General features: G+C 37.3%; 1 protein-coding gene across 1 annotated transcript in view; it reads left to right on the top strand.

Moving 5' to 3' along the window:
• Positions 1-9,421: 9,421 nt before the first annotated feature.
• Positions 9,422-15,838, top strand: part of ddx47 (DEAD (Asp-Glu-Ala-Asp) box polypeptide 47) — a 41,957-nt gene continuing 35,540 nt past the window's right edge. Inside the window, exon 1 of the mRNA XM_039765722.1 lies at positions 9,422-9,532. Within this exon, the coding sequence (XP_039621656.1) occupies positions 9,443-9,532 (90 nt within the window). The 5' untranslated portion in view covers positions 9,422-9,442. The remainder of the gene's footprint in view (positions 9,533-15,838) is intronic.

The following is a 15,838-nucleotide window of genomic DNA, read 5'->3' as shown; positions in this document are numbered from 1 at the left end:
CTTTTTTCTTGAGTTCATGTTTGTGAACTTAAAAACAATTATTTTTGGGTAAGTTTGTTCTATACTAATAAAGCTGTTGAGAATTAAATTAATCTTAAGAAAACACACACAAACACCAGTGGACCCTTGACTTACAAACTCAATTCGTTCGCGAGGGCTGGTTGTAACTTAAGTTGGTTGTAAGTCAAGACTATTTTTCCCATAAGAAATAATGGTAATACCCATAATGCGCTCCGAACCTCCCACATTAACACTTACTTAACCTTTTCATAATAAAAAAGGGTTGTATAATGCGCATAATTTACCAAAACACCAATAATTTTTCTATTGTACTAACCAAAAAGTTATAAAAAGTGCCTAGCCTACCAGAAACCACAATTTCATACTGTACTCACCATTTAATTTGACATCTTTGGGCTGCAGGAAGGGAGGAGGAGGAGAATGAAATGGAAGGTGGTTTTTGTTTAAAAGGAGCCTTCTTATGCAAATCTTTTCTTTGTAAAATTGTCGAGATGGTGGATTTCGACATGCTGTACATATTAGCGAGATCGGTCACGAACGCCACTCTCATATTTCCGCACAATTTCCTTCTTTGTTTCGATTGTGATCTCTGTTTCTTAAGTTAATAATGACAGTAGTCGAGCACTCAGTTCAAAGCTGGCCGTGTTGTGAACTGCTATAATAATACACTCCAAAGCAAGCCGGTGCTGACTCAGCCTGATGACATCATTATGTGCCGCGCCAGCCTGCTAGCTAACATCCCTGAACAATCGCTTTCTTTACCTTAGTTACCTTCTCTTCCTTCCTTAGCAATTATGCGTTTTGCTTGCCATGGTCTTAGTGAATTATATACAGTATATAGATAAATCACTGCACTGACCGAAATTACGTCCACAAACACATGTATCTGGGCTCCAACTGACGCTTACGAACGATCTATACACGTGACCGCATTCGGGTCGTAACGCAAGATGTTGGTCGTAAATCAAAACAAAAATTTTGGTCGTAAATCAAGTTGTTCGCATGTCAAGGGTCGACTGTATATATATATATATATATATATATATATATACATACTAGACAACACTAGAACAGTAGTGCATAAACATTTGTATGAACAGTCTATATTAAATGGCAAGGGACCTTATATGTGGCTGTAATAGGCATCACTGTATTGTGTGCCTTTAATTTTCTCTCTCAGTAATACTGGTTTGTATTTCCGTAAAATGCCTGTAATTTTGTCGGACAGTAATACAGTGGAACCTCGGTGGAATCAAAGTAATTTCCCCCATAGGATTGTATGTAAATACAATTAGTCCGTTCCAGGCCGTATGAACTGTATGTAAATATATATTTTTTTTTTAGATTTTAAGCACAAATATAGTTAATTTAATTATACCATTGAATGCACAGCGTAATAGTAAACTAAATGTAAAAACATTGAATAACACTAAGAAAACCTTGAACAACAGAGAAAACTAACACTGCAAGAGTTCGCGCTATAGCCTTACGACCCACTCGCTAAAAACACCTTTTTAATGAGCTTTAAGCACAGGGAAAAAAAAAGAACATTTGAAAAATCCGTAATCTAATAAACAACCAAGAAAAGTAACATTGCAACAATGCACGCGTGCGCCTGTGTGTGTGTGTCTGACTCTGTCCCGGGCCTGTGCGTGTGCGTGCGTGCGTGCGTGCGTGCGTGCGTGTCTGTCCCCCATGCGGGCCTGCCTGTGTGTGTGTGTGTGTGTGTGTGCGTGTACGTGCGTGCGTGTCTGTCTCTCGCGTGGACCTGCCTGCCTGCCTGCGTGCGTGCGTGCGTGCGTGCGTGCATGAGTGTGTGCGTGCGAGTGTGTCTGTCTGTCTGTCTGTCTGTCGGTCTCTCTGGCAGGCCTGCATGTCTGTCTGTCTCTCGCGTGCACGCATCTGTGCGTGTGTCTCTCTCTCTCTGTCTGCACACACAGGGAATGCACAGGAAGAGACTGAACACATACCGTGTGGCCCCGCGCATGCGCACTTCACCAGAAGACACACACACACACGGACACCTGGATACACACAGGGGTTTTATTAAAGAGGATTTGTAATCACTAGGGGTCATCACAGAGCCCCAGCCAAAGTCTTGGATTCAGATATACTTGATTTATTTATCACAATATGTTTCCAATTTTTTTTTTTCCAAAACACTACAATAAATAGTCCAATTCCTTTCACTTCCATTCACTCCATTCCAATTCTCTCAGGCAAATTGTTGTCCACCTCCTCCTGACTCCAACTCCAACTCCCAGATTGAGGTGAAGTGGCTCCTTTTATGCTGGACCCAAGAGTACTTCTGGTCCCAGAGCATTGCATGGAGGAAGCACCTCCAGGTCATTCAGAAACTCCAGAGAACAGGAAGGTCTTCTCCCAGCAGCACCCTCTGGCTGGAGTTGCCTTCCTGAAGTAGGAGTCCAATGCAGCACCGCAGATGTGCTAACTGTAACCATACCAGAGGATGGTATAGGATGAACTGGGGGATGAACTGTTTCTGGTAGACAGTTTACCTCAGTCTATCCATTATTTGTTTCTCCTTGACTGGGAAAAGGAAAGGGAACATCTCAGCCAGGTTGCATATCTGTTTATGCTGTCCTTCCATAATGGCCACCCAGCCAGCTAAGGGACCACTGTTCTTCACAGTCAGGATGTCAGTCCAACTATTATGTATCTATAGATATACAGTATAAGAGTTGCCAGATCCTTAAAACAATTACAACCAAGGACAGCTTAAAAATAGTGAATATGCCCCAAAAATGTATGAGGTTGACAAAATAATAAACCAGAAATTGTATATATTGTCAAAGAATAGACAAAGAGCCAAAAGAAAGGTTTGGGGCAGCCTCCCGTATACTTGAACTCGGCTGCAAAATGTTAAATTGTTTGCATAATAGTGTACAGATTGGAGTCCAAAACAGAACTGATTTGGCTGAGGCAAAGATGGCACTTTTAAAGGAAGGCTGAGGAAGTGACGTCAACAGGGCCAGGCGGAATTTCCCATAACTGGTAAACAATGGAAAAGAGAAAGGATTAGCACACTCTGCCAGCCCCTGGTCTGGTGTGTGTAGAAGAATAATTTTAGGGTGACATAGCATTCATCTTAAAGAAATAGCATAAAGGCTTAATAAATGTCAGAAACATGTTCAGGCACACTGGGAAACCAGATAAAGGTAAAGTGAACAACAAAATGTACACTGAAATATAAGAATTGGTTTAGGAAAACACTGAGATGATCAAGTAAATAACGTACCAGAAGAAAGGGTGATGTAATATACAAAAAACTGAAGGATGACTAAGAAATCAGCAGATGTCCTATAAACAAGAATGGACAATTGTTATATGCACAGAAATTTCAACGGTGGTGGCGCAACTCAAAGGTGTAAGAAGAACCAGAATATAATATACTTTTATTTTATATAAATCATTTGTGTGTAAACCAATGAACCAACCAGAGTAAAATGAATGCATTAATTGATACTGTATGTAAATTCAACTATGTTTGCCAAGGATTTCCAAATACTGTAATTGAAAATAGTTCAAATGCAGCTTCCAGAAATGCATTTCAGCAGTGGTATGACTAATTGTACAAAAATTCTATATTCCAAGTTCCTTTGTTTTAAAGATGTTAGTGAAATTCAAAACAAATTCAAAGAATAATGTTAAACTATGTTTGACCTACTTACATATTGACCAAAAAACTATATACCCTTAATGTCTGTCTAACTAACAGTTCATGTTTCTTTCCAGCTGTCTTTCTTCAATCTAAAGGCTAATCTTTTGTCTCACAAAGCTAACATTAAAGGACTGAGTATTTCATTATCTATAGTAAAGCTACACTATATTCAAGTGCAAACTAAAGCAAAGTTACCTTTAAAATTAACTTAAGAGATTTGGCTCTTACACCTATAGTTAGGTTTCTTTTCATCCAAGTACATAATGCACACTTCTAGCCTATATATAAGTGAATTTTGGTGTGTTCGGCTATAAGGTAGAACTCCACCTTTGGAGCATTTTTGTTTCTCATATTGTCAGGCACATTATTCAAGTACATCAACAACAAAGTAGAAACTAATTAACATAAAAAACAAAAAATTTTTGCCCATCAGCTAATTGTTGTAGAACCACTGCCAGATTGTAGAAAAGGAGTCAGACAAGCCAGACACCCAGGGCCACCTCCCAAATAGTGGCCATTCTACAGCTGAGTCAAGGCTGGGCCAGCCAATCTGATGAGAGAACCCTTCTACCTGATGATTCCAGTGTTCCTTTATCTGAAACTAGCGACTGGGAGCCCGATCGAATCGGGCTACAAATTCTATGTTTGTGAAATCCATACGTTCTCTGCAAAGAATTATTTCTTTTTTTAAGCCCTTGAAATGATTTTGTTATCATGGCACTGATTTGTGCTTAAAATAGACCTTTTCAGCAGATGTAATGATGAGGTTCCTGTTTAAACGGATCTGCGAGACGTGAACTCAGCTCTTCAGCGCACCTCATTTGATTTTGAAATTTTGAAAACAAACTGTATTTTACGACTCTAATCAGAGTCGGAGTAATAATTATGTTGCCGTGGTCATATTAGATGTAAAATCGGCGAGAATTTAAATAATGACCGTTGTTAATACCCAGCCGTCATTACTCAGTTTGCTAATAGATGTCAGAAGGACGGATGCCAAAACCGAACTGCCCAAAGGTAGATTTCGACGTAACAAGCAAATGGCATTATGTTCTAAATTACTTACGGTTACGGAACTGTCGAAGGGTTTAAGTCAGTCGACGATATAAGTCCTGGAAAGTACGCCCCACCAAACCAACGTTCCAAAAAACAACCGAACTTACTGTTATCTGCTCGAACCAACACCGACTTACTATACTCGGCCATTCAGTGGCGTCACTGAAGCATTCGAACATTCTTAGCCAATCATGCAATACTGCTTCCACGTTTGCCACGTTATGTATGGCGTTATTTCAGTGCCACTATTCTGAGCGCACGTAAAAAAATATTGCAAGTGCAAGTGTTGCATTTTGAGGAGAAATTTATTTTGAGCGTACAAAAGCTGAATTTGAGTGAACAAAATTCATTGCTGCGTGTAAAAAATGTATTTCAGTGTTTGCGCTTATCCATATACACACACACAATAGCACCCCTCTCGCTCAGTTTTTTCATTTGCGCTTGCTCGCAATGTGTTGCTAGCTCACAACATTCTCTGCTACGAGCGCTCAACTCTCTGTACACCGTTATAAGTGTGCCACAAAACCAACCAATCACAGACTTGGTTTCAAAAATTCTGATTGGCTCTTACGGTCTCCAATCAGCTCGCTAGCTGCTGCATTCCGGAAACAGTCCGAAATGTAGCTAAATCCAGCTAAACTCAATTAAACCCCAATTTGCGGATAATATCTTTAATTATTTTATTTTAAAATATATTATTTGTTAAGACTATCGTTGGTGTAGTATAATGTAGTTGCATTATACAACCATGCCAACTGACTGTTTCCGGAATGCAGCAGCTAGCGAGCTGATTGGAGACCGTAAGAGCCAATCAGAATTTTTGAAACCAAGTCTGTGATTGGTTGGTTTTGTGGCACACTTATAACGGTGTACAGAGAGTTGAGCGCTCGTAGCAGAGAATGTTGTGAGCGCAAGCAACACATTGCGATCAAGCGCAAATGAAAAAACTGAGCGAGAGGGGGTGCTATTGTGTGTGTGTATATGGATAAGCGCAAACACTGAAATACATTTTTTGCACGCAGCAATGAATTTTGTTCACTCAAATTCAGCTTTTGTACGCTCAAAATAAATTTCTCTTCAAAATGCAACACTTGCACTTGCAATCTTTTTTTACGTGCGCTCAATATTTTTTTACGTGTGCTCAGAATAGTGGCACTGAAATAACGCCATAGTTATGTTCTAACTACAGAGGCAGAGTCCCATTGCATGGTTCTAACTTGTATTGAGTCGAGGTATTGACACGAACACCATACATACGGATAGCATCAAATTATATATAAGGATGACTTTTCAATAGACAGGGAAAAAACTTGGCAGGTGGGCAGTGGCACAAAGTACCACATGATAATACCAAGAAGAGAAACAGAACAGGGGAGGGTTAGTAACAGTTTATAAATATCATATTACTTATATTTTAGTACTAATGACCAGAAACAGAGATGCAGTATGCACATCTAAACAGCAGCTCTAGTCAGTGTGTGCTAAACTGAAGTAATGAGTCTTCAACCAAGATTTAAAAGTTGAGATTAAAGGGGCATCTCTTGTAGTAGCAGGCAGACCATTCCACAGCTTCAGGGACCTGCAACTAAAAGCTCGACTTTCCACTGTTATTTTATTAATCCTTGGAATCATAAGCAAAGTGGTATCTTGAGATCTTAATGTGCGCTCTGGTTTGCAAGTAAGTTCATATAAGTAAGCCGGACCTTGGTCATTTAAGGCTTTATATGTTAAAAACAGGATTTTTAAATCAGCCTTAAGCTTAACCGGGAGCCAGTGTAAGAATTTAAAAACTGTAATTATGTGTTTGTATTTTCTTGTTCTTGTAATAATTCTTGCAGCAGCATTCTGAATTAACTGAAAGCTGTGTAAAGAACAATTTGAACAGCCAGTGAACACTGGATTTCAGTAGTTAATCCTACTAGAAATAAATGTGTGAATGCATTTCTCACTATCCTGCATGTTTAGAAAACACCTTAATTTTCTAAAATTTGTAAGATGGAAAAAACATGTTTTGGATAGTTTTGTAATGTGCACTTTAAATGACAATGTGATCGATGGAAGATTTTAAGTTGAACAACTGAATACTTTGCACATATGGAGCTACAGTGTATTTTATGCATGGCTGCCTTCCACTCCTTGTCTGAGATATTAGTGAGAGATCCTTTCCTCACTGTACCCTAGGATCTGTAAAAGGGAGAAACTTTAATACTGTATGTTTTTATATATTGTTTAGATGTCTGAATCTTCAAGACTACTCAGTATTTTTGTCTGGAATAGAAATAGGTGGGAGGTGTGTAAAATTGGGTAAGCTCATTCAATGAGGATATGCAGCAACTCTGCTCTGAGTCTCCTCTAAATCACTGTGCTTCTCACCCTATCACTGAATGTCAGCCCAGACACCCTGCAAAGAATCCTCATTTCTGCAACTTGTACTTGCAATCTCATTATTTTGGTCCTTACTTCACAGCTCACGACAATAGAAGAAGACATCTAATAGGTGTTATGATTTTTATTCCCAAACAGAAAGGCTTAAACAACCAAAAACACCTTATACATAAAAACATAAATACTTTTATTATTAAAGAATGCATATCATATAATTACACAAGGAATGTAGAAATTAAATAATATATCAAAATACATTAAAAAATAAAAATTTCACAAAACCAAAAGAAAAGAACTAAAGATGTATACTAAGAATAAGAAGAACATGGAAATTCTACACAGACATTGACCAAGCCAGGATTGACACCCGGTGTCTTGGAGCTGTGAGGCGGCTGTAGTAAACACTAAGCCAGGTAAAGCAATACATGCATTTTATAAATCATAAAAATGGTGTATATGATTAAGCTAATTGTTTTAAGAATGTAATGAATTCAAATATGAGTCATTGATTCTGTATCCCTGTCCAGATATCATTCCTACCTTGTGCCTGATGAGTGTAGAGATAAAATCCAACTGCCCTGTGACAGTGCCCTTGATAAACTGGTTAAGAAGAGGAAGTTAGACGAACACTATAGAGTGTACAACCATTTTACCACATCTATACCAGTTCCCGAACTTGTCCAAGATAATACACAATTTAAGTAACTCTCAGTTCTGAGATGCAAACTGCAATGGGAGTTAGCAACAAACTTTTAGTCTTTAATGACACCTGCCATACCCACTACCATAAAGTTACAGTAAATCAAAAATTAGTTTAGTTCATGCAAATGCATGCTAAAATGTTATAAACCCAGTTCTAACGTATAATGCCTTTTCCCCTGTTGGTATTTCTTTCAGATAGATAGATAGATAGATAGATAGATAGATAGATAGATAGATAGATAGATAGATAGATAGATAGATACTTTATTAATCCCAAGGGGAAATTCACATACTCCAGCAGCAGTATACTGATACAAAGAAACAATATTAAATTAAAGAGTGATAAAAATGCAGGTTATAAACAGTTTGCCCTTCTGTTGGGTACTTTCTACATCATTATGTTTTATTTTGAAATTGATTGTATTTTATTTTTACACATATTAATATTATCCATTGAATTATCAATTCATTCTTTTAAAGCAAGTCATTCAGTTCAGTTCCTCTAGTAAATAGTCCACTAGTAGTGCTTATTCGACTAGAATCGGGTACAAAGCAGGAATCCCCAACAGCAGTGTTGCCACTCTATCTTTTAAAAAAGATATAGACCATGTAACCAAATAAACACAGACATGTTTAATAAGGTATACAAGGAATTTTCTAATTAAATACAACAGCAGCAGCACATGCCTGCCAAATAAATGTACAGTAAGTGTCAAAAAAAATATTTCATATTCCTAAATAAGCAGGAAATGTCAAATTCAATTAGGAGCAGAACATTAAACAGGACTCATTCTCACTCACATCAACAACTTTAACTTTAAATTTTCTTGTGTGTATGTGTACCTTTTCACTTTCTCACATTGTTTATGGCACCATTCTTCCTTAACATCCATGATAACAGATTTTGGTGGTTTCCAAACGTAGCAGTTGATATTTAATGACCTCGTTTGCTATTAACACATGACTAGACTGACTTTAAGGCATCTGCACTATGCAGGATGTGATGTCAAGGCACATGTCACCAATCACAATCACCAAGTTATTTTGGTAATGCACAGACTAATAATAACATTTTTGAAATTTTGTTTTTGTTAAGATGTTGGAAACAATAAATTTATGTACACAAGAAACTGTAGTTCAACAATTGTGTTAAAAGAAATACATGATTATGATGAAAAAACAGACTCTGGGGACAAATACATAGAAACACAGACAGGAACAGAACAGCATAGATCTAGCTGGAAAAACATAGTTTTAAAACTGCCCAACAGATTATCAAACTTAAGCCAATTAGTCATAGAGTCAATCAAAATAGCATTGCTATCTAGAGTACCCAGAGGAAAAACCATGGAGACACAGAAAGAGCATTCATTCTCCACATTTAGAATCTCAGAAATGTGCGGCTATGACTAAAAAATCAGCTTTTAAATATTTTGCCGGTGATAAGATGATGGTCGCTGGAATGAAAGACATACCCCGGGCTACGTTAAACATGTGCAAAACGAGTGCACAAGTAAAATACATTTCCCACAATTCAGTGATATTAATCACGCCTCCCACAATGCACAGCGCATTCAGACACGCTCTTTTTCAAACATGGCGGAGAATGAGTTACTTGCCGAGGAGTCGGAGGAGCAAATAAACGAAAATGAAGAGAAAGAATCACCAAAAACATTCAAGGATTTGGTAAGAGTGTAATACTTGCTTCTTATGAGTTTACTGGACAAAAGACGTCTGTTATACAGAGGCAACAAAAACGTGATCAATGCTGTATTGCATACGGTCTAGTCTTGCGCATGAGGGAAATAAGGGTCAGTGTCTCCATGTATTCTTAAAAACAATATATATATATATATATATATATATATATATATATATCTTTCAGTAGAGTTAGACGATTTTTCGTAGAAACTGAACTGAGTGCTTCTGATCTCTTAGATATCACCATTTAATGATGTGTACGTGACAGTTGTTCTTGTGTGCAGATTTTTGATGGTGCCATGCTTTATTAGCACCATCCACCAGATCTTAAACTGTGTTGGTTAACTTTTGGGGAAGCACGTGCTCCAAGTTTTAAAATCTCATCATGGACCTTTGTTCAAACCTCCTCAAGTATAATATAGCTCCTTTGTTTAAAAAAAAGCATCAAAGTCGGATAAACTGTTTGTGGACTTTGTAAAGTAGCAGTAACCAAGTATTATTATATTCAGTATAATTAGCCTACTTATCTAATTATTGTGATTAAATGAATGCTTTTCAAAGAGCGACGTTAACTTTTTAAGAAGCTTATTTTTAAATCCTTTTCGATGTTATGGCAAGGTTCAAAATAAACATGCTTTATGTTGCTCTGTCTTATCTTGTTCCGGTGTTATTGTATTGCTAAAAAACATTAGAGATTTGTGTTTGTGCTGTTCCAACCTGTACTGTCATTGATGGTAAAATAAATAGGTGATTATTTATGTTCAAGGTCTAGTTTATCTTCATGCTGGCTAGTGGAAAAAAGTAATTAGTTTTTCTCCCTCTCCGGTTTAATATTGCATTCTTTATTCTTGACTTTTACTGTAACTAGTAAACCAGTATAATTGCAGCTAATACATAGTCAAGAATTAGTCTAATTGTAATTAAAATGGTTTAAATGTAGTATTTTAGTTTAAGATATTATCGTACATCATTTTGTTGGATTCCATGGCCAAAAGAATAAACATTACAGTGTAAACCTCATTAAGTTAAATTAATTAAGCAATGTTTGGTTTTGGAGGAATTTTCATTTTTCATCCTGTTTACTTTATCTGGTATTTGTAGGCCTGATATTTAGGCTATACGTGTGCTACAGTCCCTGCAGGTAAAGTATGTTTGTGCTGCAGTGGAAAAGGTTACAGCCTGGCATTCCTTTAGCTAGATTAGCTACTACTTGCACTCAGCTTTCACAGCAAAAAATATGGAGGTTTTCTAAATGTTTGATGCCCTCTGTGCATTCTCACTGGTATTGTCCCGGGTACACCCCATCAAACGTTGCAGTGATAAGAGTGCCTTTGTTTCTAAAGCACCAACTAAGTGCTCAGGTATGCATTTTCAAGAGTATAGTAATGCTGAGAACATCATAAACCTCATCTTAAGATCACTTATTACTTTAGGTGTGATGGGTTTTGAGAAATGCTCATAATGCAGCATATTAAATCCATCATAATCTTATGTTCTTTCTAACTCACTTGTTAATTGCTAACTGCTTAAACTGGCAAATGCTTTCGCCAACTGTAGTGACAGACATGGTCCATGGGCAGAGTGAATTACAATCATGTCCTGACAGTTCTCTGAAAATTTAGCTTATTAAGATTTATATTAGATTGGTATTATATACATCTCAGATCCACAAAATACTGTGCCTGCAGTCCTAACAGCACTAACACAATTTCAAAATATTTCTGGTCTTGGAATTAATTTGAATAAAAGTGTGCTCTTTCCAGTGAACTCTCAAGCACACAATTTTAGATTGGCACTGTCCCTTTTATCATCGCAGATCAGTTTAAATACCTAGGAGTAAACATAAAGCTCTTTATCAAGAAAATTTTGCTGTCTGCATAGACACAATTAAGAAGACTTGCATAGATGGTCTACCCTTCATCTCACTTTAGCTGGAAGAATTAACACTGTCAAGATGAATATCCTTCCTAAGCTACTTTTTCTATTTCTAAACATCCCAATATACAGTACATCAATAAGTAATTTTTAAGAAGTTAGATTCAATCATAACCTCATTTATTTAGAATTCAAAACATCCGTGTATCCAAAGGGCGACCCTACAAACACCTAAGGCAGAAGATGGCATGGCTCTACCTAATTTTTCAGTTTTATTACTGGGCACCAACAACAAAAACAACATTTATTTATATAGCACAAGCTATAAAAACATGGACATTGACACAAATAGATGAACATACATAGGCCTGGTCCACAATCGAAATAAAATCCTGCAGTACTTCATTATATTCCTTGCTTTGTGCCCCAATAAATGCAAGTCATCGCCAATATACTAGCAACCCAATTGTGCTTCGTTCACTCAGAATATGGAACCAATGTAGAAAATATTTCAAGACAGAGAAGCTTTTATCTGTGGCACCTCTGCATGAGAACCACGTTTTTCAACTCTCTCAAACGTATGCAGTTTTTAATGTCTGGAAAACTTTAAGGATTAGGTCATTTAGAGATCTGTACATGCATGTCTTTGCATCCTACGAGCAATTACACTCCCAATTTAACTTTCCAGTAACACATTTCTTTCACTACTTCCAATTAGAAACATTACTAAACAAAATCTGCTCAATTTTCCTCACCTCCCATCTACTTCTATTCTGGAAGAAATATTGATCAGTCTTGAGGACTCAGACAGCATTTCTGTAATATATAAAAATATTTTAAGGTCCCTCCCTTCCCTTTCAAAGATCACAGGGTACAGTGGGAAAAGGATCTCTCACTCAGTATCTCAGAAAAGGAGTGGAAGGTAGCAATGCACAGAATTCACTCAATCTCCATATGTTTAAAGCATACAGTACAATTATTCAACGTAAAACTATCTATTGAGCGCATCTGTCTTGTTTAAAATTGTCCATAATGTTTCCCGGGCAAGATCCAACCTGCGAACGGTGCAATCAAGTTCTGGCCTCACTAGGTCACATGTTTTGGGCCTGCAGCAAATTAACATAATTTTGGACCAAAATCTTTAAATGCCTTTCAGACAGTGGATTAGGAGGGATTGTGACAACCAAGGTTAACGGTTGTGTTTGGTGTACTCCCAGATGGGCTTAAACTGGAGAAGGACAAACAAACTGTGATTGCCTTTACTTCACTATTGTCACGTAGACTAATCTTGCTCAACTGGAAGAATCCTAACTCGCCTCTTTTAAGGCAGTGGGTAACCGATGTTATACTATTTGAATATGGAAAAAAAACGATTCTCACTTTTTCAAAACCTGGAAGGATCTAATCAATAACATTTTAGAATAAGAATTTAAATCAAGGAAGTGGATTCTCTTCCCTTTTTTATTCTATTTATATTTTATTTATTTTTCCTACTATTAAAGTTTTACTCTGTTGGCCTATCTCTCTCTCTCTCTCTCCTGGATAGTGGTTGATTTGTTTCAAACCTAGTTTTGTAAACTTGACTTGCTTGTATGGAATGTTTTTTGATTTTAAATAAATTTTAAAAAATGTAAAAAAAAAAAAAGATTTGTTAGACTAGATGTGTATACATTTTTCTTATTAAAAATAAGTGTCTGTTATGTGGCTACTTATCTGCTTTTTTATTGTTTATTAAATTATGATGCCATGTTTACTTCATAATACTTTGTACAAATTTATGTAATTCCACTAAAGAACTATAAAAATCACTATACAATGCATGTATTGTGAATGTTTTGTCTTTCAGTCAATCTGTCTGTTACACACCTTTTGTAGGTGACCTCAGGGGTGAGGGTAATAAAGTACAGGCAGGTCTGTGCTAATAGTAATTCTGCATATGTAAATGACCATGTAAAAGAGCCTAATTTTTCTTGTCAACTGAATGATAATTGATTCATTTAATTAATTACTTAATTAATTTTCATTTCACAAACTAGCTGTGACTTGGAAGAATATGTAGTAGTCTTCACTAACAGTGAGAAATAGTATTTTGCACTGACATTTGTCACCATGTTCAATCTTTTTGTGCTGTCCTGTGCATGCGTTCCAGAATGTAACCTGCAGCACATGCAGCTGTGTAATACACCCGGTCATAGGTAAGCAGTTCGATCAGCAGATGGCCTTTTTTTTCTTTTTCTTTTTTTTTTTTTGGAGAGGTACAAATCGTTACTTGTAATTCGCACTTTCTTAAGTGTGTGTCCCAGCTGTGCTAAGCAGCTACAGCTAAGCAATCTCTCAGCAAAGAAATGACACCTCTAAGGCAACTATCGCAAGTTAGGTTTGGGTTTTTGTGCCATCATTATTTCTTTTCCAGTGCTCTGATAGGCTTTGTCATTTTCAATAACTGCAGGAGGTCTTATTCCAAGCTTGCGGTTCATTTTAGTTTTAATTATGTGTTGTGTGATTTAAGGTAAGGCTGGCCAACTTTCCCAAATTTATGATTTAATTTGATATTTAAGAAAAATTAATATACAAATGAAAACATCATGATTTTCAGCGCTTTTGATTTTTCCATGATTTCTTTTAAACTGTAAATAAAGTCCATAAATTCTCCAGCTCTCTTTCTGTGTCAGTTCCACCCATGTTGCCAAGTCAGTGTTGAGTGTGAAAAAAAATAGTGAGGAACAGAAGAGAAACATTTTAGAACAGGTGGGACTGGCTCTGCTGTTTGCAGATTGTTTGGTTTTACCTGGAATGACAGTTCAAGCAGTACAACTTCTAAAGAGAAGATGTGTAGCTGCATATGAAGAGATCATTCTGGCATGTGTGGTGCTGGCTATGTGCACTTTGCCTCCCTGGCAAAATGGGTTTCCACTAAGTGAAGTTCCCTAAAATGTTCTTGGGCCCTATGGAATGCCACATGTAAATGGCACTTTACATTCCTTTTAATGAAACAGAACAAGTGAACCTGCAAGCTTATTAACATTTTTCTGTAGACCTGAAATAACTATGCGATTAATTACAAATAAAACAGTTTTAATAATTGCTTATGTATATAAAGTTATTTTAGTTAGTTTATTGAACAGTTTTGTATAAGAGAATCAACACTAAGCTACCCATGGGTTGCTATAATATTTGGGAAAGCCAATACATTGTTTGGACTATTGTTGCAAGACAACATACCAAAACAGCTAAAAAGTAACAGTTATTATTTATTAAAGTAGGGAAACATGAAATCATGTCTCAGCTTATTTGCACAGTCTGAACTGCTATAGCGGGAGAGGAGAAGTCATTAATTAGATTGAAAATAAGCATAAATTAGGTTTTTAAATGGCAAAGAATAAATTTAAAAAATACCTAAATATGTATTTGAAACGGTTATTTATTTAGATACAGTGATCCCCTGCTGTATTGCGTTTCAGCTATCGCACTTCTGCTATATCGTGGATTTATTATTATTTTTACTACTAGGGGGCTCCGTCCGCTGCTTGCTTCGCTCGCCCACCCCTGGGTTTGGTTTACCAGATATACAATTTAAAGAGACTGTTATTTTCATGGGAATTGTTACATATGCATTATTTTCATTTTTACTTTAAAACTTTTGTAAAAACAGCATTTGCCCTTTATTTCCTGCCCTGTGTGTGGTTACATCTCTTTCTCACAGGACTTAATGCTGCTCGCATTGTGAAGGGGCGGTCTGAACGCATGCTAAAGAGATGTGATCGGTTCAGTGGCTGTCTTGCTGCTGCTGCTGGCATGTGTTCTGCTTGCCGCACTTTGCATCAATCATTTAAAAGCTTGTGCAGCAGCTGCCGCTAGCGTTCTGAAGGGGGAGGAGGGGTGGCGGCTCTGTGAGGGGTGAACGCACGCTAAGGAGATGCACTCGGATCATTTGCTGGCTTGCTGCTGCTGTCGAGTTGCATGTTCTGCTTGTCGTTGTTTTAAGAGCTAGGAGCACCTGAAGTGTGTCTGCCAAAAGCATTCCCAACAACTGCTAGGTTAGATGGCTGTGAACTTATTTTAAATTGTTTGTAAGTAGGGCGTGACATGCAAAAGTCACCGCCTCACGGGTTTTGCTTCCTAAGGTTGTAATGTCTAGTCTCGTATGTCGTCAAAGTGTTTCTCTGAGATGATCTGGTCTCGATCGCTTCACTCAGCCCACCCGGAGGCACGCTACGCTCCATTTAAAGGGGGGGAGCTGAACGCACGCTAAGGAGAAGTGAACAGATCAGCTACTGGCTCTGTGCTGCTTCTGCAAAGGTGCGTGTTCTACTTGTTGCTCTGTGTGTCGATCATTTAGAAGCCTGTACAGCAGCTGTCCTTCTGTCTCACTTTCTTGTCTTGCGTGACATCAAATTGTCTTCCGAGAAGATCACG

Source organism: Polypterus senegalus, chromosome 10 (genome assembly GCF_016835505.1).
Source record: "Polypterus senegalus isolate Bchr_013 chromosome 10, ASM1683550v1, whole genome shotgun sequence".
Classification (NCBI taxonomy): Eukaryota; Metazoa; Chordata; class Cladistia; order Polypteriformes; family Polypteridae; genus Polypterus; species Polypterus senegalus.
Note: the sequence above shows the minus strand (reverse complement) of the source record. Positions and strands in the feature narration are given on the sequence as shown.